Source organism: Kluyveromyces lactis (genome assembly GCF_000002515.2).
Source record: "Kluyveromyces lactis strain NRRL Y-1140 chromosome A complete sequence".
In the NCBI taxonomy this organism is placed as follows: domain Eukaryota; kingdom Fungi; phylum Ascomycota; class Saccharomycetes; order Saccharomycetales; family Saccharomycetaceae; genus Kluyveromyces; species Kluyveromyces lactis.
The window spans coordinates 638,761-663,927 of record NC_006037.1 but is presented as its reverse complement, the minus strand read 5'-3'; the positions used below and the strand labels follow the sequence as shown (position 1 = coordinate 663,927).

At 39.7% G+C, this 25,167-nt stretch overlaps 15 protein-coding genes across 15 annotated transcripts; 8 read left to right on the top strand and 7 right to left on the bottom strand.

Moving 5' to 3' along the window:
• Positions 1-27: 27 nt before the first annotated feature.
• On the bottom strand, positions 28-2,667 carry KLLA0_A07403g (uncharacterized protein; the record flags this gene model as incomplete). The annotated part of the gene is made up of 1 exon (XM_451329.1): positions 28-2,667. One exon carries the CDS (start codon positions 2,665-2,667, stop codon positions 28-30), a length of 2,640 nt encoding a protein of 879 aa, XP_451329.1.
• Positions 2,668-3,348: 681 nt separating this feature from the next.
• PTH4 (Pth4p) lies at positions 3,349-3,846 on the top strand (the record flags this gene model as incomplete). The annotated part of the gene is made up of 1 exon (XM_451328.1): positions 3,349-3,846. The coding sequence occupies one exon, from the start codon at positions 3,349-3,351 to the stop codon at positions 3,844-3,846; it is 498 nt and encodes a 165-aa protein (XP_451328.1).
• A 91-nt stretch (positions 3,847-3,937) lies between these two features.
• KLLA0_A07359g (uncharacterized protein) lies at positions 3,938-5,992 on the bottom strand (the record flags this gene model as incomplete). The annotated part of the gene is made up of 1 exon (XM_451327.1): positions 3,938-5,992. The coding sequence occupies one exon, from the start codon at positions 5,990-5,992 to the stop codon at positions 3,938-3,940; it is 2,055 nt and encodes a 684-aa protein (XP_451327.1).
• Positions 5,993-6,559: 567 nt separating this feature from the next.
• On the bottom strand, positions 6,560-7,741 carry MSN1 (Msn1p; the record flags this gene model as incomplete). The annotated part of the gene is made up of 1 exon (XM_451326.1): positions 6,560-7,741. One exon carries the CDS (start codon positions 7,739-7,741, stop codon positions 6,560-6,562), a length of 1,182 nt encoding a protein of 393 aa, XP_451326.1.
• A 653-nt stretch (positions 7,742-8,394) lies between these two features.
• Positions 8,395-8,718, bottom strand: TOS6 (Tos6p; the record flags this gene model as incomplete). Its single annotated transcript, XM_451325.1, has 1 exon — positions 8,395-8,718. One exon carries the CDS (start codon positions 8,716-8,718, stop codon positions 8,395-8,397), a length of 324 nt encoding a protein of 107 aa, XP_451325.1.
• Positions 8,719-9,474: 756 nt separating this feature from the next.
• On the bottom strand, positions 9,475-11,226 carry RRI2 (Rri2p; the record flags this gene model as incomplete). Its single annotated transcript, XM_451324.1, has 1 exon — positions 9,475-11,226. One exon carries the CDS (start codon positions 11,224-11,226, stop codon positions 9,475-9,477), a length of 1,752 nt encoding a protein of 583 aa, XP_451324.1.
• Positions 11,227-11,519: 293 nt separating this feature from the next.
• Positions 11,520-12,065, top strand: KLLA0_A07271g (peroxiredoxin family protein; the record flags this gene model as incomplete). Its single annotated transcript, XM_451323.1, has 1 exon — positions 11,520-12,065. The coding sequence occupies one exon, from the start codon at positions 11,520-11,522 to the stop codon at positions 12,063-12,065; it is 546 nt and encodes a 181-aa protein (XP_451323.1).
• Positions 12,066-12,496: 431 nt separating this feature from the next.
• On the top strand, positions 12,497-14,023 carry MCH4 (Mch4p; the record flags this gene model as incomplete). Its single annotated transcript, XM_451322.1, has 1 exon — positions 12,497-14,023. The coding sequence occupies one exon, from the start codon at positions 12,497-12,499 to the stop codon at positions 14,021-14,023; it is 1,527 nt and encodes a 508-aa protein (XP_451322.1).
• A 416-nt stretch (positions 14,024-14,439) lies between these two features.
• On the top strand, positions 14,440-15,497 carry KLLA0_A07227g (60S ribosomal protein eL18; the record flags this gene model as incomplete). Its single annotated transcript, XM_451321.1, has 2 exons — positions 14,440-14,551; positions 15,049-15,497. 2 exons carry the CDS (start codon positions 14,440-14,442, stop codon positions 15,495-15,497), a joined length of 561 nt encoding a protein of 186 aa, XP_451321.1.
• An 882-nt stretch (positions 15,498-16,379) lies between these two features.
• KLLA0_A07194g (40S ribosomal protein eS19) lies at positions 16,380-17,355 on the top strand (the record flags this gene model as incomplete). Its single annotated transcript, XM_451319.1, has 2 exons — positions 16,380-16,399; positions 16,941-17,355. 2 exons carry the CDS (start codon positions 16,380-16,382, stop codon positions 17,353-17,355), a joined length of 435 nt encoding a protein of 144 aa, XP_451319.1.
• Positions 17,356-17,914: 559 nt separating this feature from the next.
• Positions 17,915-19,294, top strand: HST3 (NAD-dependent histone deacetylase HST3; the record flags this gene model as incomplete). Its single annotated transcript, XM_451318.1, has 1 exon — positions 17,915-19,294. One exon carries the CDS (start codon positions 17,915-17,917, stop codon positions 19,292-19,294), a length of 1,380 nt encoding a protein of 459 aa, XP_451318.1.
• Positions 19,295-19,676: 382 nt separating this feature from the next.
• On the top strand, positions 19,677-20,249 carry SNM1 (Snm1p; the record flags this gene model as incomplete). Its single annotated transcript, XM_451317.1, has 1 exon — positions 19,677-20,249. The coding sequence occupies one exon, from the start codon at positions 19,677-19,679 to the stop codon at positions 20,247-20,249; it is 573 nt and encodes a 190-aa protein (XP_451317.1).
• A 127-nt stretch (positions 20,250-20,376) lies between these two features.
• On the bottom strand, positions 20,377-21,954 carry PEX29 (Pex29p; the record flags this gene model as incomplete). Its single annotated transcript, XM_451316.1, has 1 exon — positions 20,377-21,954. One exon carries the CDS (start codon positions 21,952-21,954, stop codon positions 20,377-20,379), a length of 1,578 nt encoding a protein of 525 aa, XP_451316.1.
• A 505-nt stretch (positions 21,955-22,459) lies between these two features.
• BUB3 (Bub3p) lies at positions 22,460-23,392 on the top strand (the record flags this gene model as incomplete). The annotated part of the gene is made up of 1 exon (XM_451315.1): positions 22,460-23,392. The coding sequence occupies one exon, from the start codon at positions 22,460-22,462 to the stop codon at positions 23,390-23,392; it is 933 nt and encodes a 310-aa protein (XP_451315.1).
• Positions 23,393-23,444: 52 nt separating this feature from the next.
• Positions 23,445-25,028, bottom strand: RKM4 (ribosomal lysine N-methyltransferase; the record flags this gene model as incomplete). Its single annotated transcript, XM_451314.1, has 1 exon — positions 23,445-25,028. One exon carries the CDS (start codon positions 25,026-25,028, stop codon positions 23,445-23,447), a length of 1,584 nt encoding a protein of 527 aa, XP_451314.1.
• Positions 25,029-25,167: the final 139 nt, after the last annotated feature.

Sequence of the window (25,167 nt, the reverse complement as noted above, 5' to 3'; positions counted from 1 at the left end):
ACTATAGAATAATTCATTAAGAGGTTATTAGTTCTTCCACTCTAGAAGAGATATTAGGTCTTGTGATTCACAGCTCATGTTAAAGAAGGAATGATGCAAGAGTTCTTCGGTAGATGCTCTGTATTTTACATCAACGCATAAGCAAACGCTTAAGAAACGCTTTATTTCAAGAGATAGATATTCTGGATGTTTTAGCTTAGGTGTACCATTTGTTGCAATCAAATATAAGGCTTTCAATGGTTCCTCATTCAAATATGGTGGTTCACTTTCAAGCATTTCAATTGTCATAATACCTAAGGACCAAACGTCAACCTTTTCATCATACTCTCTTTGCTTGACAACTTCAGGGGCCATCCAGTAAGGAGTTCCTACCATAGTAGCTCTTTTACTTCTCTTATCGGTCAACTTAGCACAGAACCCAAAGTCAGTGATCTTAACCCGTCCTCTGGTATCAAGTAAAACGTTATCGGATTTGATATCTCTGTGAATGATGTGCTTGTCATGCAAAAATTTCAACCCTTGGCAAGTTTCGCGGACAATATATGCAATTTGTGGCTCGGTCAAAGGTGATTGACCACTGCTGCCAGTTGGGCTGTTTTCTATTATGTCTGTCAGGGAACCTCCTTCCATGTATTCCATAACCACCCACAAATCATCTTCAGTCTTTAGATATGCCTCTAAGAAATTGACAATGTTATTGTGTTTTGAGTCTTTCATGACAAGAATTTCATTGACAATCAACTCCTTTCTTGGTTGCTTCGATAGAATCATTTGTTTTATGGCAACTTTGTTGCCAAGTTGATTCTTTTCTGCCTCCAACTCATCTTTATACGGTGGCAGTTGCAAACGTTCAGCTAGATAAACAGATCCACTTGCACCTTGACCAGCCTTTTCGACCATTCTGAAAAATGGGGTTGGATCCATATTGAAGGTAACATTTTTTAGATTAGTCATAATTTCAGCATTAGACATGGCAGGCTTACTTGGCTTTTTCTTCGATACCTCTGTTGTTTTCTGTTGATTGCTATCGCCAACTCTTGGTGCCTCCCTTGCAGGTTGTAACTTGGCATTTGCAACCTTAGGCATACCTGCAGGGTGTTGATTGTGTTGCCTCATTGCCATCTGTGCAGCAGATTGACTTGGAGATGGTTGTTTATTTTGTGAAGTAGTCACTTGGATCAATGGTTGCATACCAGGTTTGGGTTGATTTTGACTTCTGTCACTGGCAATACGCTGAGGATGCATCCTAGGTGGAATAGCCACTGTATGTTGTTGTATAAGTTGTTTCTGTTGCTGTTGCTGTGGTTGCTTTAAATTGTGCTGATATTGATTGTGGTTCTGGGGAGAAGGTGGTTTATGATTCTGATCTCTTGGAGAAACATTTGGGCCATCAGTCGGGTATTTTGCTGGTGTTTGTTGTCTGTTAGCTTGCTGCTGTTGCTGTTGCAAAGATTGCTGGTAGTTTTGTTTTGGTTGCTGTTGTTGGTATGAGTACGGTTGAGTTGATACTTGTTGACGAACAGTGGGGCCAGCCTTTGTCCTTGAGTATGGATTCGCCATATTGTGCAAAGATGCCAATGGCTTCCGTTGAGTATGTTGAGGTGAGGGCACGTACTGCTGAGCTACTTTAGGGCCATGATTATTTGGAGAAGCCTTTGAGATCTCAACGTTGGGATGTACGTTGCTGGAAGAAGAAGATGGTGGGGAAGGTGGTTTCCTTTGAGGAATTAATTCATTCTTACCATGATCTGACCTCGCAGCATCAACATTTGTGCTGCTGTTGTTGAAGTTATTATGATTGAAACTTGAAGTGGAAGAACCAGAACTGCTACCACCACTACCATTCGACTGCAAAGTTGCATGGAAATTATTCTTCGCGATTGTTGGTAGAGTATTCGTCGAGGGAGACGGAGTCGCAGAGGATGCAGAAGGTGGCAGCGAGGCACTTGATTGATTTACGCCGTTATACTCTTGGTAGAATTGTAGTACTTGAATAACAGCAGCCGAATTATTATTCCAGTCTTCACCTGTAATTCTAGAATGCTTCAATAATTTCTCCCAATTTGATGGCATACCGACGAAGGATCCAGTCTCCGGGTCGAACCCAACATGAACCCTATGTGTGAAATTGGTTGGAGAAGACACACCGCTAAGCAATGGGCATCTAGCGAAAATTGCATCGAGCCAAGTATGTAGTTCAAGTTCGGTCTTGGTAGAGATATAAATAGACTTCTTACTCCCATCCTGACTGGCTGACATCGGCATCGATCCGTTTGCAGAAGATGATCTAATGATCTCAAAACAATTCTGTTTCAATTGATTTCTAGAAACACTGACAATACTCGTTAACGGGATCTGCATCACAGGCGTTTCTCTTATAGTTTGTTCTGTCTTGTATAGTGACAAATACGCATCTGACAGTACCATATAACGTTTCTGCCATATGAACGAAAGAATCCCATCATCTTTATATGAGATCCACCCGGATTTACGTTTCTGAGTTGTAGACACTAACGATCTCTGCTTCAAATTCCTATTCAAATCAAGTTTATTAAAATCATTCGATATCGGCTGAGTCTGGTTAAATCCCATTGGCGGTTTTGGAGCTGGACCTATATTCTGGAAATCAGCATCTGAGTAATCCCTAGCTGCAGCTGATAATGACATGACTAGAATATGATCTTAGAGTTCGATTTCAAAATGTTCTGAAAGAGAAAGAGTAACACTGGTGAAATAGATCAAAAACTTCTTTACCAGGTAAATCCTATGAACCTCGTTTTCTTAATTCACACACGCGTGCAACGCTTCTGTTTATCCGTATTGAAACTAAAATAAGAGTGCTTGCTATCTAAGGTATTCCTATAGTCTAGTAGACTACTAAAATCCTAGTAAACTGAACTGTAGAAGAGAAGCTTTCTCACTTAGAAGTTTGTTGTCGTTCTAAGTATAACATTACATAAATTTGATTTGATTTTGTTTCAAGTTTTCCTAAAAGAGTGAAGAAAATTGGCAAGATCTCGAGGTCCTTTTCGCGTTTTAGTGTGCGGTGTAAGGATGTCTTGGCATTAATTTGCACCTTAATAGGCGGTTTTGCAACCCAAAAACCCTGAAGCTAGTCCGAATAAAATAATACAGTACTCTTAGTGCTCTGTAGCAAAGGTCCTGGTCCAATGCAAACTGTTTTCGGTGAGTTTTGTTTGATTATAGGTGACATTCCTTTTCTGTCTTTTAGGGTTCTGATATTTCTGAAGTTATTAATCTGAATGAAAAATTCATATTGAAATGAGCGATGAGATGAGATGAAATAGGGTAGTACATAGTATTAGGACACTCCGATGTGAAATTGGGATGCTTACAGTGCTTAAGAGACATTATTCTGATGCAATAGCCGTTGGAAGGGCATGGATTGAGGGTTTTAAGGCTGAGAACGTGCCGTTGAAACTGTTCGTTGCGACCTATGATCGGTCTCGTGGGAAAGGTGGGCAGAATGTTAATAAGGTCAACAGCAAGTGTACGTTGACATTGTATAACTTTAGCAAGTGTTCGTGGTTTCCAGATGAGATCCGGAAGCAGCTTTTAGATAAAGGTTTTAGGTACTATGCTCCGAGTAAAGATGCGTTAGTGATTCAGAGCGACGAGACTAGGTCAAGGGAGCAAAATCGGGATATATGCGTCGAAAAGCTTGTTAAGGAGGTGAAGAAACTCGTATTCTTCCCCGGTGAGACAGACATGTCAACGAAACGGAAATGGAATGAGATCAAAAAACGATCGAATGAGGTACGGCTTAGTGAAAAGAAGTTTAAATCTGATAAGAAAAGATCCCGAACTGTCAAGCTAGACTTCTGATATGATTACTGGATCTTGTATTAACAAGATTAACGTATGAATATACCGTATTTATATATACATAAACTGAATTGAAAAGTTGGTTGTCATATTACATGGCTTGGCCTTTGCTTAACCAATAATCTCTTTTGGTCTGTTTGTCTACTAGTTGCATTTTCGGATCAGAGTTCGAATCGTCACTGGCACCATTTTCATCTTCTATAAGGTTTATCACTGGTGTTCTCGCTTCTTCTTTGGTATCCTTGTCATTTTCATCATTGTTTTCTTCCGGCAAGCCCATGTAATCATCTACGGAAGGTTTACTAGGATCATAATCATCTTCTTGTTCGGATGGTTCGTCATTAACAATAATTGCCTCAGTCGGATCATAATTATCTTCTTCGACCTCTTGTACCCTCTCAGTATTTTCTTTGAGCTGTTGCTTCTTTCTCTTTTCCCTTCTCTTCTCTTTTCTTTCCTTCTTTTCTTTACTCTTGTCCTTCTTAGTCTTTTTAGTTGGAGGTTCCTGCACCTGGTAGATTTCTTCTTCAGCTTCAATATCACTAATATCGGTGAATAAATCATCATGGACTATTCTACCCCTCTTGTTATGGTATTTCTCGTTCTCCTGGATGGCTTCATTGATAACCAGATCTCTTTCGTCGTTGAAATCTCTTTTTGTTCCCTTGTACTTGATCACATTACCCAATATACTACTTCCAATCCGATCTTTGAAAGTAGCAGAATCCAATTCGAAGCATCTATTGGCCAGTAAATCAAACGCACCGGCAAATCCCTTCTTGATATCTCTTAAGTTAAAGGAACCTCTACTGATATTATTGGAAGGATCTCCAGGATCTTGAATCAAGAGCGAAAAGCGCGGCCTTCCAGCAGACAAATCTGGATGTTCGTTCTTAGGGATATATCTAGCTTCATGTTCACTTACACTGATTCCAACGTCATCATAACCGAAATTTTTACCATACAACTCAAAAAAGTCTATCAAAAGCACACCAAGGTTTTCCAATGGGTCAATATCTCCCGTTAACACCCTTGGATGGAGTTTTAAAAAAGTGTAAACTAAGCAAATGATACTGTACCCACCAAGACCACCTGTATGGACGTTGTTCAACCGTCTTGCATGCAAAAATTGTTTGACTATAAGAACCAACTCTCTAAGTCCCGGTTGCTCCTCTAACCATCCACGAATGACTCGGGCCGCCTCAAGACCATTAGTTCTTTCAAAGGAAACATCGATATGTATCTTGGATTCTGGTTCCACAAATTTAATGATAGGCACTCTTGCCTTTGCGATAACTTCCACTTGAGTAGCTAATTGTTTCCTCTTTAAGAACGATGCTAATGAATATAATGCATTTCTATTTTCCTTATCTCCAGATGCACTTCGGACCACGCAATCAATATCTGATCCAGGTAAATATAAATCTGTTGCATAAGAACCAAAACAGTTCAAACTTGAATCAGGCCATAGCTCTACGACTGCCTCTTTCAATTTTGCAATGGCTTGGTTACGTTGTTCGATCTCTTGTCTATTAGGCGAGATATAGGAAACAAAATCTTTAATCTCTAGTGTTAGCCAATCCGCAATTTCCCGCTGCTTAGAGTGATCATGATTGAGTATCCATGGGAAATCTGCATTGTGCCTGAGCTTATCTCCTTCTCCTTCCTCTATTTCTTCTTTTCCTGCCGTCTCTGGCTCAGAATGTTCTTCAAACCCGTTTTCATGCTCATCCTCCTCCGGTTCTGATAAATCAAATGCAATAAAGTCCTCGTTTGCGTCTAATGAATTATTACCAATAATACCATCCGCGGTTCCCACTGGTTCTTCTTCTTCACCTTCTTCTTCGTCCTCCTCATCTTCTAGGTCCAAGTCATTCTCCGATACAGATACTTCATCGATATCATCAGAATTCAAATCTTTCCCTTCATCATGCAGAAACACAACTTCGTCCCCAGCGTCTTCACCATCATCTCTGATAGATTGTAAACTCTCGTATTTATTCTCATGAGACTGCTGCTGGAAAACAGAGAAGTTCTTTTGAGCTCTTGACAGAGAAGATTTTCTCATCTTTTTAACTTGCTTTACTGGCTTGTTTCTGTTACGGTTCGGTTTCACCCCCTTACCGGAAGAAGGTCGTTTTGACATTCTGCAAACAAGGAATGTTATCGCTGACTGTTTTACACCAATACGAAACAACTATCAATAGTTGTGAATCTTCCTTTCGAGATGAGTAACGGCATGAACCTCTGCTTGTCAGTGCAAGCTCATCGCTCTTTCAATCTCTGACAGAAATTTTCGAACTTCGATATGACAAGGTATATGTTACCCGGATCTGTACCACATGACCACAACTCGTCATACAATTATACGTACCATTTGAGATGGGGGTTATCATCATCAAAAGCACTGTAAGTGACTCCTTTGAGGCTTGAAGTTGATTACTTAGCGTCTGTTTGGATAAAAGCAGTTAATTTTTCCTTTATATCTATTCTCACCGTTCTTACTTTAACTCTCCATTTTAAACATTCAAAGATTAACTGGAAACAACTAAGATGATTAACATGACTTCATGACGGAAAATATGGATTAAAATTATCGATAGATAGTTACATAAGACCTTACAATAAGCAAGTAGATAAAAGAAGTAGATATTAAGTTGTGTGATAATAATACATTTTGAAAATGATACAGCAGCATAGGAGAGAAAAGATCTTAACGCAATATTTCTGGAATATGACTGAATTGGCAAATCCAACTGATAGAATGTTTCGTACCACGTTCTGCGTCGATTACCCTTGCGTCTTCAAGCATTCTTAAGACATCATCCAAGTGGAAACCTTTTTCCAATCCTCTTTCAATTGCTTTGCACAAGACTCTTCTTCTGTGATACCTCTTGTTCATGGCTGGCTCTCTTCTCCAGCTGACATGATACATTTGTTCCATTTCTTTGATGGATGGTTGTCCCTCGAATCCCTCAGTATATTCTTTCCAAATGTCCATGATTGATTGTGGACTGTTGAAGAATTTAAAGTTACCTGTGTAAACTTTACGTTTCTTTGATTGTCCTCTACTAGTGTAGTATTTTTCATCCGCGATATGAGAGGCTTGAGGTTCTTGGGATTGTCTGTGTCCATCCGCGGAAGTGGAATCCGGCATCGGCAAGGATCGATTGATTTTCTTAGAGGAAGAACCGTCTCCGTTCGTAGTCCTATGTTTCCTCTTTCCAGATCCAGAATTATTTTGTATCTGTTGCTGCTGTACTTGTTGCTGAGAATCTTCTACGGCCACGCCAGATGGTACAGGAACGTCCACCTCCAAAGGCCGGAACCCTGTATCTTGATCTGGTGTAGGGTTAAGCGCTGTAGTTTGTTTTGTTTGGAAAGACCCCAGCTTTGCACGTCTAGGTACCGCATTAGACAACGGAACATCCGGTGCTATAAAATCTTCCAAAAACGCTGTAACGTTCGACAACGGTTGGGTCTGCTGCTGCTGCTGCTGCTGCTGCTGCTGCTGTTGTTGTTGTTGTTGTTGTTGTTGTTGTTGTTGTTGTTGTTGTTGTTGTTGCTGCTGCTGCTGCTGCTGCTGCTGCTGCTTCTGGTTATCTTGCATTCTCTGGTTACTGAGCCCCGCTATATTAACATGAGTCGCACTGACGGAACTCAACGCCGTCCCCAACTTGTCCCTCAGAATCTCACTATATCGATACTGATCATTCAGCATTGTCGAAAGCGCCTCTGTAAGGATGTTTATCTGCTGCTGCTGTGACGATACCAATACATCGTATTTCTTGAAATGATGATCTAACTTCGAACTAAACGATTGGAATAACCGTTCATACATCGAGATCTGTCTCTCCAGACCTTCCACGCGTTTCTGAAGCATAGAATCATCCATGATTAAACAATCAATACTAGACTCGAAAACACCGAATCAATTAAAATGATGATTTCTATGTTAGACCCAGGCAAAAAAGGAAAGAGGATTACCAAAGTAGAACCGATTATTGGCACAAGAAAGTCACACCCTGCCTTCACTAGACCAACAAAAGGACCTGTCCAACCCGTACCTTTATATAATCACAAACACGAAGCTGGATTAACTGCCGTGGAACTTCAAAACCACAAGCTTTGATAAAGATTTTAAAAGGGCGGAACCCGGTTAATGACATTTTCGAAAGTTTTCAAGATCTTTCCATGTTCCGAATGTAGAAGAAACCAGGGTTGAGAAAGCCGGTCATCCCAACCTTCACTATCACGTGATTCAGCTTCACCAAAATCACGTGATTATAACTGGAGTTATTTTTCTTCAACCACGTGACATGTGAAAGAGTGACTTTACACATTAGGAAATATAATTCCACGCAGAACGCAAAACGTACGCTCTAATCTATCTCTTAAGTTAGAGCACTAGAAATAACGGCGGATATGGGTATTATTATATAACGGGATATCTATTGTACATAATTGTAATATTAACGGAATCGTCTTTTCTTCATTACCGATTAAATTACTACTTTTTGGTTGATAGGAAAAGTGTCAGTTTTCAACTTACAACAAAGCTGCCACCAGGGCAACGACACCGACTAGGGAAGAGCCTAGTACTTCTTGTTTCAAAGCAGCACCAGAGTATGGTTCGACGGTGTGTTCAGTAGAGGTAGAGTTATCACCTGCGTATGTTTCTAGAGTAGCAACTGCTAGAGTAGTGGTAGAGTATGGAGTAGAAGTGGAAAGTTCGGTGGAAACGGCAGAAACGGTGACTTCTGGGGTTTCAGTGACATCGACATAGGTGACACCATCAGAGACAACGGTTTCTTGAGCAAATACAGCGACAGCAGATAGAGTCAAAGCAGAGATAACGGTAGAGAATTGCATTGTTAATTTTTTTTTTGTTCTGTGTTAAAAGGAAAGGATATAGTTAGAGGTTTGAACAACTAGGGGATATGCTTGTCTAATGAAATCTGTAATATAACGTAGTATTATCTACACCATTTGGAAACGGTCTAGATACATAGTTGAGATATTTGGGGGAGTTTTAAAGTACATGAACATGTCCTTTATATACTCTAAACTCTAAATCTTTACCATTGTCTTGAGATGGCTTTTCATACCACAAAGTGCCCTGAGCCACTTGAAATCTGGACCCATTGTAATTATCTCAATGGTCTAACCAGATTTCGTGGGCAGACCATAGCGTCTATTACATCTGCAGTTCACTTATCTTGAGTGTCCATTGTGTCGTCAAAAACAGCTCATCGCTGTCGCTGTCCGCGAAATATTTTAGTTTTTCAAAAAGAATTTCGTGACAGTTTTAAGATATTGGCGACGGATGGATATCGTGTAGAAATGAACGGAAGTTATGGCAATTTGAGAGTTAGTATATGACAGACCGGATGGTGATGAAATGATGGAAACTTGTTGAAAGGGTGAGGGTGAGGGTTAAGAGTTTTTCTTTCTTTTTTTTGGCTAATGGTTTAGGTTAATTTTCGTGTCAACAGGTATTAACGTATATAGCATTATGGTACTTAGCGTTGATAATTATCTAAACGATTTTTTGTTCGTTTGATTGACAATATTTGGCGAATTGCCTTCTTCTCCACGTTTGCATGAAGTAATAATGATTTAGTTAGGTTAATTTGTGGATGCAAGGGACGATGAGTTCTGAGTCAATTGTGCATGAGTGATTGTAGAAAGTTTCAAAAGAAAAGAAGTTACTGTGGGTTCGTGATGGGCTAGATTCGTTTGAGAGATGGTCACTCTGGCTGCTTTCATGTAGTCCATGAATTCTATAGCGCTCAATTTCTTCGGTACTTTTGGTTTATGCCAATTGGAAACATTGCACAACCATTCGTCTTTCCCAATGATTTCTGAGCCCATTTGTTGAGACAATGGGTTCACGATGTTGAGTTCTTCGGATCTCAGAGGAACGAAGTACTCTTCACCGAAATAAACGTAGTCTTCCACTAAATCTAGTTTGTAATACACGTCAGCCGTGTCCTTTGCTATACTTTTCATCAATAGCGTTAGTAGTTGGTCCCTATTCATTGTTATCGTGTTGCCCGTTTCTAATTTAGCCATTAGATCTTGAAGTGCAATGCATGAGTAAGTGGGGGCTATCCGCTTCCATAGTTTATTCGATTGGCATAATGCGATGATTTTTTCTATCATGACGTTGTACCAGGGAGAATAGAAATCCTCTAGCTGTAATAGACACTGTTCTAAAGCGTAGATATCCATATCGAGCCAACATTGGTATAGTTCTTGTAATAAAACCACTAATTCGTCGGCCTCCAAGACTTTGATTTGCTCAAGTTCAAAGGGAACCAATTTTGTTTTGTCGTTGAGTAACAAATGACAGAAAACGATCCCCATCAAGGAAAACCGCGTAAGCATTAACCCATCTCTTTCGGTGCCTCCGATAGCTTCGAGATCTTGGAAACACGATGTCAACTCGCCCTCGCATTTACTCAGCATCTGCGATTGGTTGTAATGGTCAGTACTTTTCCAAAGCGTCAAGAATCTGGCGAAATGGTAAACGCTAGTTACAGTAGGGATCTGAGACACAGAGAGTGAATTGGTCATAAATCTGCCCATCTCATCCACAACTTTAACTAATTCGATCAGATGCACGATATCTTCATCCACGAACGTCCTTACATGCAATTGAAGAAGGATGAAATAGGTTTCAAGGTTTACATTCTCATGTAAGTCTTCTAACGTCTCTTTAGGTATTTGTTCCCATCTCAAGACATGGATCCATACACAATAAACGATTTTCCTAATAGTAACGAGATCCCTTAATTCTTGATCCATATCAGCGACACTTTTTTCCAAGATATCCAGATACCGTTGCCTCTCCATCAAAGTAGATACATCGATCGAGGACTGACGTAGTCTTTCCGTAAATAACAAATGTGAATTGAGATCAGGAACTATTCTATTTATTAATCTCTTCACTGAACCATAAATATACGACTCTTCCCCAATCATCTCTTTCTTAGTGCTAACAAGTTCAAACATCTCCCGTAATCGTTCATTCACTCGTAGACCCTGACTCAAATCACTTTTGATGATTTGTTTCAAAGATTTAAACCACCATATGGGGCTTGCATGGCATTTCATAAACCATTTCCTTGCCTCTTCAAATTGATCATCGTTTTTAAAGGCCTTCCCTGTATCGTACCAGCTCTCACACTGTTTTTCAACAGCAGCCATGGAGTCACCGGAATTTCCAGCACTACCATCATAATCATCACCAGTTACTTGCTGATCCTGTTCCAGCCCTGCGTCATCTGGCTCAACATCTGAATCAACATCCATCTCAAAACTGCTCATGTCCTCTTCGGACATCATATATTCCGCATAATCCTCTTCGTCAGACATGTTTTAAATACAAGTCTATGAATCGAGCATCCAACTCTCGAGTTACACCGCTTCGAAACAATCTTATGGAGCCCTAGCTATCAAACTCCGTTTACCTGTGTCGGTCAAAATATGAACTGTCTTTATTTCATGTACTTCTCTTAAGCAAAAAACCTTTAAAAAGAAGCCATTGTTCATTTCTCCAACTTCTCCCTTTATCCAGTACTTGTTTCTCGAAAACAAAAGGGAAATTAAGCCACTTAACACCTGTACAATTGCTACAAGTCACTAACGCTAAATTAACCGAATCACCAATGCTATCTACTAAATTGTTCAAGCCATCTTTAACCAGAGGTTTCAAGACTTTTACCCCAACCCTTTTCAAAGCTGGTGACTCCATTCCAACCGGTTTGAAAGGTTTACACGAGTCTAGTCCTGGAAATTCCGTCGATTTGGGTAAAGAAGTCGCCCACGGTAAGTACATCATCGTTGGTCTGCCAGCAGCATTCTCTCCAGCATGTTCTGCCTCTCATGTGCCAGGTTACATTGCTCATTTGAAGGAATTGAAGGAAAAGGGTGTCAAGCAAGTTTTCGTCACTGCTGTCAACGATTCCTTCGTTACTCAAGCATGGGCCGAAGATCTAGGTGTCCCAAGCGATATCAGAATCATTGCTGATACTCTTGGTGAGTTTGCTAAGGCCGGTGACCATTTATTCGACTCCAAGCAAATTTTCGGTAATGACAGATCTATCAGATACGCTGTCATTGTTCAAGACGGTAAAGTCGTCAAGGAATTCGCTGAGCCAGACAAGATCGGTGTTGACGTATCCTCTGCCGAAAACGTCTTGAAGGAATTATAAATGAGTACATATACAGACGCACTTGTCTTATCTTTGCCTTGATGTTTAACGTACGTATCTTAAATATTCTGTACTGAATAATGAACCAAATATTTTCTCTGTTCAACTGATACTATCAAACAGTTTAATGCTTACCTGCTCAATCAAACGACACATAGCAAGCACTGCATTGATCCACAGTTATGACTCAATTGCGCTGTAAAATGCGCTGTGTCTCTTTGCCATATTTATTTCCGCTTTTATCTAACTGGCTTACTTTTTTTCACCATGAATCATGTTGCGAACTATATAAAAGGAAACGAAAGTTAATGGCTGCAAAAGACTGTCTGAAGGATGCAGATGTGGGCCGTAGGGTCCTAATATTGTCCATTTAGCAAGCTACAATAAAGAAGGAGCTTGATTCCAGATTGTATACGCTTTTTGAAGTGAATATGAACATCGGAAATGTATTCAATTTCCATTTGCTGAAACCACAGAAATTATTCCATAAGAAATCTTCAGATGAGATAAGTGTCATAAAGGATAATGGGTCCGAGTTTGAAATGCAGGTACAGGGTTCCTCTGCCTATCCGGGGGACAGTAGAACTGCGACCGGGTATGCTGCAAACATCGAAAATACGACTTCTGGTGATAAGCAGGTAACCGGACCACATGAGTCAACTAGAGAGTTTGCAGAAGCCGAAGGAGATCCGTTGTTACTTGATGATCATAGCAAGTTCCCTGATGGCGGATTAAAAGCATGGTTGGTGGTATTTGGGTCCTTCATTGGTTTAATTCCTGTGTTTGGGTTGGTCAATTCTATTGGTGCTATCGAATCTTATATTTCCATTAACCAATTGGCCGGGGTATCATCACCGGTCATTTCTTGGATCTTTTCTCTCTATCTCTGTACCACTTTCACAAGCTGTATCCTTGCTGGTGGGTACTTTGATAGAAACGGAAGTAGGGACCCTATGATTTTTGGTATGATCATGTTCACTGGTGGATTGATTGCTACTGCTAATTGTACTACCGTTTGGCAATTCATCCTTGCCTTTTCTGTTGTCGTAGGGTTTGCTAGTGGGATCTTGATGATTCCTTTAGTCAGTGTTGTTGCCACATTTTTCATCAAGAAGAGAGCCATTGCTACTAGTATTGCTACTACTGGTGGATCTATCGGAGGTATTGTGTTCCCGATTCTTTTGAGGAAATTGTATACAAAAGTTGGGTTCCAATGGGCTTTACGAATCTTGGCATTGATATGTGCTGTGTGCCTTATTTTTGCCACGGTGATGGTTAAAGAAAGGGAAAAGCCTGAAACTGAACCTTTCAAGAATAAGAAGGAGATGATAAAATGGTACTATGATTCATCTTTAAATTGGAGATACTTCTTGGAACCAAAATATTTGTTTGCAACGCTAGGTGCCTCATTGGCCGAGAGTTCGTTAACAGCAAGTTCTACATTCATTGCATCCTATGCTCTGGTACAGGGTAATACTCAAACCGTTTCCTACACATTGATCACCACTACAAATGCTGTCGGGGTGCTCGGAAGATATATACCTGGATACATTGCTGATAGATATTTGGGTAGATTTAACGTCATGATTATCACCGTCTTCATGGCTGCAGTATTCAACTTCACCATGTGGTTACCGTTCGGAAGCTCCACACCTGTGCTATGGGCGTATTCAATGCTATATGGTTTCTCCACAGGATCGATTCTATCGTTAACTCCTGTGTGTATTGGTCAGATCTCAAAGACAACCGATTTCGGTAAAAGATACAGTACTGCATATTTCCAGCAAGCACTCATAACTCTTCCTGTTATGCCAATCTGCGGTGCTCTTATCGGCGATAGATCAATAGAAGGGTTCAACCATTTCATCATTTTTGTTTCTGTATTGATGTTGTGCGGAAGTATATGTTATGTGATTTCCAGGTACCTCTCTGTAGGAGCCAAGTTTGTAAAATTTTAGGTCTACTGGCAGCATAACTAAACGGAAACATATTCACACTTATATCCAATATATATATGTACATGATATAATTGACAGATTTTAACTGTTGATCGTCAGTCTGATGTGATGACACTGTCACTGGACAGAAGCCGAACACAGGTCACATGACTAACATATGTTTTCTGGGACTGTTTGAGAATGTACGGATGTAGTTTTTTCAAAACTAGAAAACCAACAATATATTACCTAAATAGGAATAAAGTTTTCAAAACTCATCAACTCACTGACATCGACAAATTTCACATCGTTACGAGTAGTGCATATATGAAGAAACCATCTTTCAATACAGTTAATCATACCATTAAGCATATGTTCTAATGTACTATTATCTCGATTAATTCTTGAAAGAACACACACAATAAGCAAGTCTCAAAATGGGTATTGATCACACTTCCAAGCAACACAAGAGATCCAGTCACAGAACTGCTCCAAAGTCCGACAACGTCTACTTGAAGTTGTTGGTCAAGCTATACGCTTTCTTGGCTCGTATGTCAGATAATTACATTTCCAACGATGGAATACGAAGGGAAAAAGAGAAGAAGGGTTCATACTCACTACGATCATACCAACTACGTTGATATGGTCGAAATTTTAACTATCTGTTTTCGAATGAAAACAAAATCAAACAGGGAAATCGAAAAGAGGTAGCGTCCGCTAAGTGCATAGCGTCGATGCACCTTGACATCAGAAGACCATGATGTCGTGGTTCTGCGAGTATTGGGTCAGTGGGAATTAGATCTATTGAAAGAGATAGATACTTTTTTACCCACTGAGATCAATGCGTTTCATTCCAACGTACCGAGATGGGATACCAATGTGTCCTTTCTGTACTTAGGAAACAAGTGAGCAGGATCTTTTTTTAAACAATTTTCCTTCAATACGGAGTCCGGGAATTACACTTTTGTCATTCCCGGATCTGTAGAATCTCGCCCTATTCGGTTCCAGTTTTACTAACAAAATTTACAACTGTAAATTCAATTAAGGTCGTACTGATGCTCCATTCAACAAGGTTATCTTGAAGTCTTTGTTCTTGTCCAAGATCAACAGACCACCAGTTTCTGTTTCCAGAATCTCTAGAGCCTTGAAGCAAGAAGGTGCTGCTCAAAAGACCATTGTCGTTGTTGGTACTGTTACCGATGACAACAGAATCTTTGAATTCCCAAAGACCACCGTTGCTGCTTTGAGATTCACTGCTGGTGCCAAGGCTAAGATCTTGAAGGCTGGTGGTGAAGCCATCACTTTGGATCAATTGGCTGTTAGAGCTCCAAAGGGTCAAAACACCTTGATCGTCAGAGGTCCAAGAGCTTCCAGAGAAGCTGCTAGACACTTCGGTTTCGGTCCTCACAAGGGTAAGGCTCCAAGAATCCAATCTACCGGTAGAAAGTTCGAAAGAGCTAGAGGTAGACGTAGATCTAGAGCCTTCAAGGTGTAAGCAAATCCGGAAATATGATTTCATATTAATTTTTCCTTTCTGTTTACTCGCATCTTGCATCCTCTTGCTTTCGAGGCAAAGGCTCTATTTCGTATTCTATAGCTAGCTTATTATTCCATAATAAAAAGATTGTTATAATACAAGATGGCCATTACCTTTTTTTGCAACGTTGCTACTACTAGTTAATATTATCTTCAAGTGTTTATGTCCGGGGAAGGTTCCCGTGTGTATAATAGAATAAAATTCATACGATTAATTACTTACGCTGAGCATGATCACCTGATTGTGCAAGTCTTCATCGGTATATCAGAGGTGAAGGTATCGTCAGTTTCTGATCTGTGTGAGAACGTACAGGACTGCTCTGTTCTTTTCCAGTTTCAACACCCATACACCGTATATTATAGACGCATGTAATTCTTGAAAATACTATTGTATACCTAAATAGGAAATTATCATCTCTGTCTCTTTCTCCATTACCGACTGGTCATCCCCAGGGACCGAAAGGTTCCTCCCTGGGGAAGAACGTCTCAGGACTGATGCCACACCTGGCGTAGGGCAACCGTCCGCCTATCCTTCCCGCCTATCCTTCCATCCACTGAGCCTAGCTTCTCCTCTTCCTAGCCTGAACTCCATTCATGGCAGTCCAGTGCCAGTTCCTCTCCCCGGCCCTGTCTGGCTCAGTCTCAGTGGCCGTCCTGGCTGCCAGCTTCACCAAAAATTTCCAAATGCTATTGTGATATTTGATACTGGTGAATAAGTTATTGAATTAGTTAACGATTGATATAGTGTAAATAAGGCTTATTCATAGTTAAAGATTAGATCTTTTAGTGTTTAGCTTTGGTTAGTTGTTTCGAGTAACGATATCCAGAAGTCAAGAACAAAATGCCAGGTGTTTCCGTTAGGTACGTGAACGAATTATACATGAATTACAACGGGAGATTAGAGATTTGAATACGGATGGGACGATGCAATAAGAGCAAACCATGAAAACGACATAGGATATAGAAACTTGTACTAGATGTACCCGATATGACAAGACGTGGAAAGAATGTATTTACAATTTAACTGAGGAATATTGAGTACTGAGAGGCATCGACCAATTAACGAAACGAATAATGTTGCGTAAGAATATAAAGAGGCAGAATATTGTACAGTAATCAGAAATACTAGATTAGCATTGGGCATAGTTTTCATGGAAAACTATTTGATGTGGGATGTTCACAGTTAGAGCGAGATATGTCATGACATCACAAATTCTGAGACGATACTACCAATTCCCAATGTGACCCAAGTACTGCAGAAAATGACGAAAAAACTATTACTTAAAACTACAGCTGTTCCCTGATGACAGACCAACGTTGAAATCAATATCTATCCCCGAATTTAAACCGTTTTTTGAACCATTTTTACTAACAATTCATTCGCATGAATATTTACTTATAGAGACGTTCCAGCTCAAGATTTCATCAACAACTACGCTTCTTTCTTGCAAAGACAAGGTAAGTTGGAAGTTCCAGGTTACGTTGACATCGTCAAGACTTCCGCTGGTAATGAATTGCCACCACAAGACTCCGAAGGTTGGTTCTACAAGAGAGCTGCCTCTGTCGCCAGACACATCTACTTGAGAAAGCAAGTCGGTGTCGGTAAGTTGAACAAGTTGTACGGTGGTGCCAAGAACAGAGGTGTCAGACCACACAAGCACGTCGACGCTTCCGGTTCCATCAACAGAAAGGTTTTGCAATCCTTGGAAAAGTTGGGTGTCGTCGAAATCTCTCCAAAGGGTGGTAGAAGAATCTCTGACAACGGTTTGAGAGATTTGGACCGTATCGCCGCTGCCACTTTGGAAGACGAAGAATAAACTTGGTCAGTTTGTTAAACTTAATAATAAAAATATTATCTTCTTTTATATCATTATTTTACCTTTACAAATGACCAATCTTTAAATACACCCATATATATCTCTGTATAACATACGAATATAATATATCATCGTGCAAAAAACAAATCAACAAGGGCCCTTTGAAACGACTATCACAGCCTTGCCAACATTTCCTAGCTCTCAGCTATTGTTCCTCATCTCCATCAATATTGGTCTCTTTCCTGATTTGGAAATTTGTAAACTAAACATCTCTGTCACTTTAAAGCTTTTTTAAGGTTTTCAACGATTTATAACTTTGACATTCTTGCCAAAGACAAACTAGACACTGGGAGGTTTCTCGTAACCGACAAAGACTCGGTGTGCAGACGACCAGCGACACCTATAAATCAGCTGGCACCGGTCTCAAGAAATATTCTTTACATTTCGAACTAAGTGTCAGGAGAAGAACAGAAAACTGGTTATATTTTTTGATTCTAATCGGTTTTAACCCAGGAGTGAAACTAACGGTTATCTATCTATCCAGAATATATCATTCGACATGTCTGCTATAGTGCTCAGTCCGAGCAAGAATCTGAAAATGGAAGAGAATGATGCTGGAGTTTCATCTTCTCAGGAATCTGAAGGATGTTGTAGTCAAAGTTCAAGGAAAGTCACACTGGGGTCCATGATCCAAACGGAAAGAGTAAAGCATTTGTCTTTATCAGAGTATCGAGAGACCAATGAAAATAGCGAGTTGATTTCACAAATTAACCGTGTGATACATAGATCTAGGAAATGTGCTGTACTTACAGGAGCTGGAATATCCTGTAATGCGGGAATACCAGATTTTAGGTCATTTGAAGGTCTTTATAGGATGGTTAAAGAACAATACCCTGATGTGAATATCAGGTCAGGACAGGATATGTTTGATATATCGCTATTTCGAGAAGAAGAGAAAATCAGTGTTTTTGCTTCATTCATGGAGAATCTATATTCACACACAATTCAAGCCAAACCAACAAAGACGCACGAATTTATAGCACATTTAAAGAACAGGGGCAAACTTTTACGTTGTTACACACAAAATATTGATGGGTTAGAAGAAATGTTAGGATTACAGATGTCAAAATCTAGGGATGCAGATCAATCATTCTCCATCCAATGGAAAAATTTGGATGTTGTACAATTACATGGAGATTTGACAACACTCTCATGCACACAGTGTTTCAAAGTCTTCTCATGGTCAAGGCATTGGAAACGTTGTTTGAAGAACGGAGAACTTCCAGTGTGTCCAAAGTGTCTCGAAAAGAATAACAGAAGATCTATCGAGGGTAAAAGATGTTTGGGTCATTCGGGTATGCTACGTCCTAACATAGTTCTTTACGGCGAGAACCACCCAAACGCAGATTTTATTACACAGGGATTGAACATGGATATCAACAGAGGGAAACCTGATTTGTTTTTGATCATGGGAACAAGTTTAAAAGTTGATGGTGTCAAAAGATTGGTGAAAACAATTAGCAAACAAGTTCATGATCGTGGTGGTTTAGTAATACTAATTAATAAGACAAGCATAGGTGATTGTAACTGGCATGGGATTATAGACTACCAAATAGAATCTGATTGCGACGAATGGGTCACGGAATTAAAGAAACATATGAGCGACTTTTTCCTATCGCAGCAACAACTAGAAAAGGTTAGACAAATGAAAAGAGAGGCTAGTGAGTTAAGGAAAAGGCAAAGGGAAGAAAAACAACTGCTTTCACAGTCTTCTCAATCACCAACTACTCCTCCGAATAGTCCGAAGAAAAGAAAGACGGCAACTTTACCCAACGAAAAATCGATACCCAAACTCAAGAAGACAAAATCGCTATGTATGCTACCTTCTCCAGAAGAAATGTTTAGCATGTCACCAAGAACTACAAGCTCTGTATCCTAATGTCAGCAGGATACGAGACCCTTTCTTATATTCGCATTACCTGACCGATATGAAATGAAACGAAACAAAATAGTATAGTTACGATAAGCTTTTTTATATTCAATCTAAAATCATAGAGTACTAGATAAAAACTCTCCAAATACCCCCTTAGCATAGAGTGTATAAATAACCCTATCAAGTAACGAATAATACATCACGAGCAAGGTGAACAGCTTTGCCTCAGCTTGTGCCAGTTTCACTTCCCTTTAAGTAATCAGAATTAAAGTGAAAAATTACGAAAGATGATCTCATCTCATCGCATGTACAAGATGCGGATAAAGGACATATTAAATAAGAGGGCAAGCGTTCAGCGACACTTCAGGGTGGCATTTAAACTATTGAAATGAGTGGCAGAAGGGATAGGGAAAAATTCATGGATCGGACCATGGCCCATAAATACAATATGATACATCATGTGCAGCGATTGGGAGAACCACAATTGTCCGGATTATACTTGAAGAATTTCTACAATACAGCAAAGAGATATAGACTGCCGTTACCCGAGAGCATCCGTGCTGATAATGTCAAGTTCTGTGGGAACTGTGGGTGTGTAAGGATAGCCGGATATAACCTTACAATGAAATTGCTGAGAGAAACTGACGAGAACGGGGTAGTAACTCGGAATTTGAGATATCAATGTGGCCATTGCCAGAGCGAATATAACATCGAGGTAGATAAAACGGAGCCCAAAAAAGATGCTTCCAGTAAGGAGCCATCTCCCAAAGTCGATATCCAATGGCCGAGACAATCGTCTCCCGAAGTCAATGATGATAAGATCAAGAAAAATACCACTGCGAAGGAGAGAGCTAAGAAAAGGAAACAGTCAACGTTATCCAACTTATTGGCAAGTAAGAAGGAGAAAGAGGAATCAAAGAAGAAAAATGTATCATTAAGTCTTATGGATTTCATGAAATAACTATAAACAGAAAAGAGAGTCTACACTTAAAATGTTAGTTGTAAAAATTAGAGCTAGGAAGACGGTTTTTCTGTCGATATACAACGATCAAAGAAAAATAATCTCATAAGAGAGTTCGTAATTGTTATCAGCCTGTCAAACTAAGGAGATCAGTTAAGCTCCTCACAGCTTTCGATTTTTCAGCAGAATTTGTTTGTTGAGCTACGGAGTTTGTGCTTCCCTGACTGATAAAGCTGGATATGGATGCAGTCGAAGGGGACTTAACTATGCCGTTATCATTATTTGCATCATTAGTCTTTGTAGCGTTTTTATCGGCACCAGAGAATGATGTTTGTGTAATCGAAGCATAGCCATTGTATAAATTTCGATCTACTGATTCCATTTCATCATCGGTTTCGTTAACTTCATTACTTTTTGTGGTGCTGTTTCCACCATTCTTCACTGCAGCTGTAAAATGTTTCTGTCTGATGCAAGCTTTCACCCATCTTCGTCTCCTGTATTGGCCCCTTTCACCATTCAGCTCCACATCATATACCCATTTTGTTTCATTGTCAACATCAACGTACTGTATGAAACCTGCAGATACCCATTCCGTAGGATGAAGGTCTAAAGTCCAATCTACATTAAGTAGCCAATCCCATTCTGCAGGAGGCTTTACTTCTGCCAATGTCTGAACGTTAGGTATTTGACTGGTCGATAGCTCTTTCATCCTACTCTCAGAAAACAATGCGTATTCATCTGTAGAATAACCAACCAATTCCCAACTTTTTTCCTCCGCATTGAACCTCTGAAGCTCGAATATCGAAGCTTCTCTTCTTTCTCTGGGTTCATAAGAATCAAATTTATCGTTTATAATACGCTCTATGTGGTTCATCTTGGTAAGTATCCTTAACCGTGTCTCCTCTGAATACATCAAATTAAACATGGTGTCCCTTATCTTTGGATGTAACGATATTACAAAAGTCCATCCGGCACATAAAAAGATGAATTTCCAAGGTATTAGCGAGGAAATACTATCAATAGCTAGCGAATTGATACAAGAGAATAGCAGTAGTCCTAGAAATACGGCCGAACTGACATTCTCGTTCTTAAAGTATGCAAACTTAGCCAAAAAATTCGATACGAAATCGTATGCCATCACATATAACGTCATATGGTTCTGCAAGTCAGTTAAGTTTAATATGAACTCCTTGCTAAACTCTGGAACAGGACCTGGCAATTGTGGATTTTTCAACGGAGGCCCGCGAGCAGGAATTGGGTTATGATCTAAGTTCATGTGAGGATCAGGCTTATGTATATCCATATACGTTGGTGACATGATGCCAAATAGAATGTACACGAAAGGACCCGATACAAGCACTGGTAATGGTTTCAACACTAGAAACGAATAGAATGACATTATGCATAAAGTATAAGCTGCATTAGTCCAATTGAAGATCCTTATTATCTCATCAATGATCATGAATGGGGCGCCAAGCCTCGAATTCATCTGCACGAAGTTCCTACTCATTATCGGCACAGACAAGCCAGGTCTTCCTGCACCTGCCTGTACCCTATTCTCTATAGTATCAGTAGCCAGATCATTAGAGGCAGGCAATGCCATATATATAATCTTCTCAACAAGCTTGTCATTTAACAGGCTCTGAGTGCTTTGCGATGGGCTGGTATCAGACCGCCCCGTTGTGCTCTTCCAGATCGCATCCATATCTTCCAAAACTTTAAGGAAACGCTTCTAATAAGACTTGACTGCAGTATCCTTACTCTCTTTCCTTCCCTTTCCGTATGGTATAAACCGAAATTGCAACTAAGGGTGGTTAAACTAGTAGATCTTTTCTCAATTACCTTGACCCTATTATTATTGATTCCTGTAAATAAACGTTTAGATCTCTAAATATTCAAAAATGTATGACAATGGCAACGTTTCTAAGCAGCCAATTGCTATTCACTAATCGCTTTATATCAGTACTTGCGTTGCTTTGAAGGTTATTCCTCTGTATTCAACAATTCCTTGATGTACGTTATTTGTGTCTAAATTTCAATAAGAAACCTTTAAATTCATGTGAATTAATTCAACCTTCTTCGAGACATTTTATAACTGTACAAATACTGAGGAAATAAGAACTAGGGTGCATTAAATTGCTGGTAGTCATTGGGTGGAGGATCACGGTAATTAAGTGGTACAAAGGTATGAGTAATATCGTTGATCTGTGATGAATGGTTACGCAAAATTACAAGGCGTACCGAAGGACTATATCAGTGATATAAGGATAATCTCATCGGACAACAGAGTGGTAGTTAGTTGCTGGGATGGGAGTCTATCACTCTTCGATATTACACAGCAACAGCTTCTGATGAAATTACAGCATTCGTGGCCTTTGACTAGTTGTCACGTCAGTAAAGATGGAAGAATATGGGCAGGAAGTGTCCAAGGTGAAGTTTTGGAAGCGGATTGGGAATCTGAAAGATTGATTCCTAACGATACTATGTCTTTCTCTCTTGGTGTATCCGGTATCACCTCTATAGACCATTTTATTATAGCATCTTCATGGGATGGGTCACTTATCGTGTTGGATTACCTGCGAAACCAGATAGTGAAGCAGTGGAAATTTGAAGAGAAGATATTCCAGCTCTGTGCATCGGAAGTAAGAGTAATGTGCTCGTTATCTTCTGGTAAAGTTAAGCTAATACAATTCCCATCTTGGGACATTACAGAAACTGAATCAGGTTTGAAGTATCAATGCCGGAGCTGTACTTTAATTCCCAACAATCGTGGATTTGTACAGGGTTCTGTCGATGGTCGGGTTTCGGTAGAGTTCTTCGATGATCAATCGCCAAAGTTTGCATTTCGTTGCCATAGAATGAATTTAGAGGACGTTCAGATGGTGTTCCCCGTAACAGCTCTCGCATTCCAACCCAACTCTCTAAATCTGTTCACCGGCGGAGCAGATGGGAAGATAGTTAGTTGGAATTTAGTTACCAGGAAGAAACAAGAGGAGTTCCATAAATTAGATGATACAATAATGAAGTTATGTTGCACCGAAGATTATTTGGTGATTGCAGTGAGTGATGATTCATTCAAGACATGTGCTGTCCCGCAAGATATTGAATTGCACCCCAGTGCAATATACATTAAGCATCTATAAATCTATAAATACAACTAACTACTTTTTCATATTTTGGAAATAGCATCAGCGATTAATCGTCATTTCTGTTCTTTTTGACTCTTTTAACTATTCTACTCTTCTTCTTCTTCTCCTCTTCAACTGGTCTTTTCAAAACGTTCTTTAATAATTTCTCGTCATCTAATAGTTTAAATTGTTTACTTATCCCTTCACGCGACTTTGCAATACATCTTCTTTCACATTCTAAAATACATGATGCCATTAGTTGTCTTTGGTCGCTCTTAGACTTCGCGAAGGTCTCTTTAATTCTATCTTCAGAAAGAACTGGGTTGGTTTGGGGATACATCTTCAATCTCTTCTCCACCGCTTGCTGCCAAATAGAATTAACAGATTCTGTAACACGTCCACTTTCCAGTAATTGTTGGCACTTCTTCACAATTCTTTGTAATAGTCTAGTTAAAGCTAATTCCTCCAGCTTTACGACTTCATGTGACTGTAAAAGAACGAATAGGATTTGAATGGTTGATGCAGCTTCTGGAATTGTTTCACCATCTGCATAACAGTCATAGCTATCCAGCACAACATCTTCATAATCCCATATTTCCTTGATCTTCTCATCTTCTCTCAAAATTTCAACTACTCTATCTAAAAACTCAGTGCTGACGTTATACTTCTCCGATAGTGAGTCCAGGATATTCTTCAACGTAACTTCCCCAAAATCGTATTTGGATCCAGTCCATTCAACATAACCATACCTTCTCAAGATCTCCGAGTTTGGATGATTACCGTAGATATTGTAAACTTGTTCCCCTGCCTTGATGTCTTTCGTTGCACAACAGATCAAGCCTGTCTTGTCATATATGATATTAGCATTCACCAAATTGGTATCGGAATTTAGGATATCTGCGACTGCAATCATACACTTGATGACGCCATCAAAGTTAACACTGTTCTCAATAACGCTGTCATCTGCATCTTCATCAGCATCTTCATCTTCGTTGTTATCTTCTGTGATTTCTACTTCCTCCTCGACTTCTTCTTCGTCGCCATCTTCCTCTCCTACTACCTCTGAATTTTCAGCAGTGATTTCCTTATCAAATGAATAAGCCATGATCCATGAAGCAACACGCTGGAAATCATCATAAGTTACTTCTCCAATCTTATCGGCAACATTAAATGTTTTCATCAACTCCAGAACTTTGACGTACATATCCTTGGATTGTTGTTCACCCAAACGGTCCAGCACCAAAGAGGGCTTCAATTTATCCAAATCTTCCTTATCCCAATAAATCAACGTATCAAACTGATCTGGTAGTACCTGAAAGTATGGCCACCATTTCGACTTCTCGCCAAGGTATTTCCACTCGTATAAGATGGTTAAAATCAAACCATGCCAATGTTCAACCTTACTCAGCAAAATTCCTAAATAGCTTTCATCCAGTTTACCCAAAGAACCGGTGATAATATTCAATGAAGCTGTCTCAGGTACCGAAAACAGCTTCTCTCCCTCCTTCACGTCGTTAATGCAGATCATAGATCTACCTTGATGCTCATCTCTCGAATCGACAATTTTGACATTCTTAGACAATTTGATTCCAACTGTGGGTAACCACTCTAAAAACAAATCAGTTTTTCTTTCAAAATCAGTAGCAGTCATATTTCCAAATCCCGCTTAATAACGCCTAAGAAATGTTCAGATATAGGCCTTAAGGTCCTTCTTAAATCACTAATCTTTGTTCGCGATGAGCTAACCTCCAGATTAGGAACATATTAAATTTTCATCAATGTCAGAATAA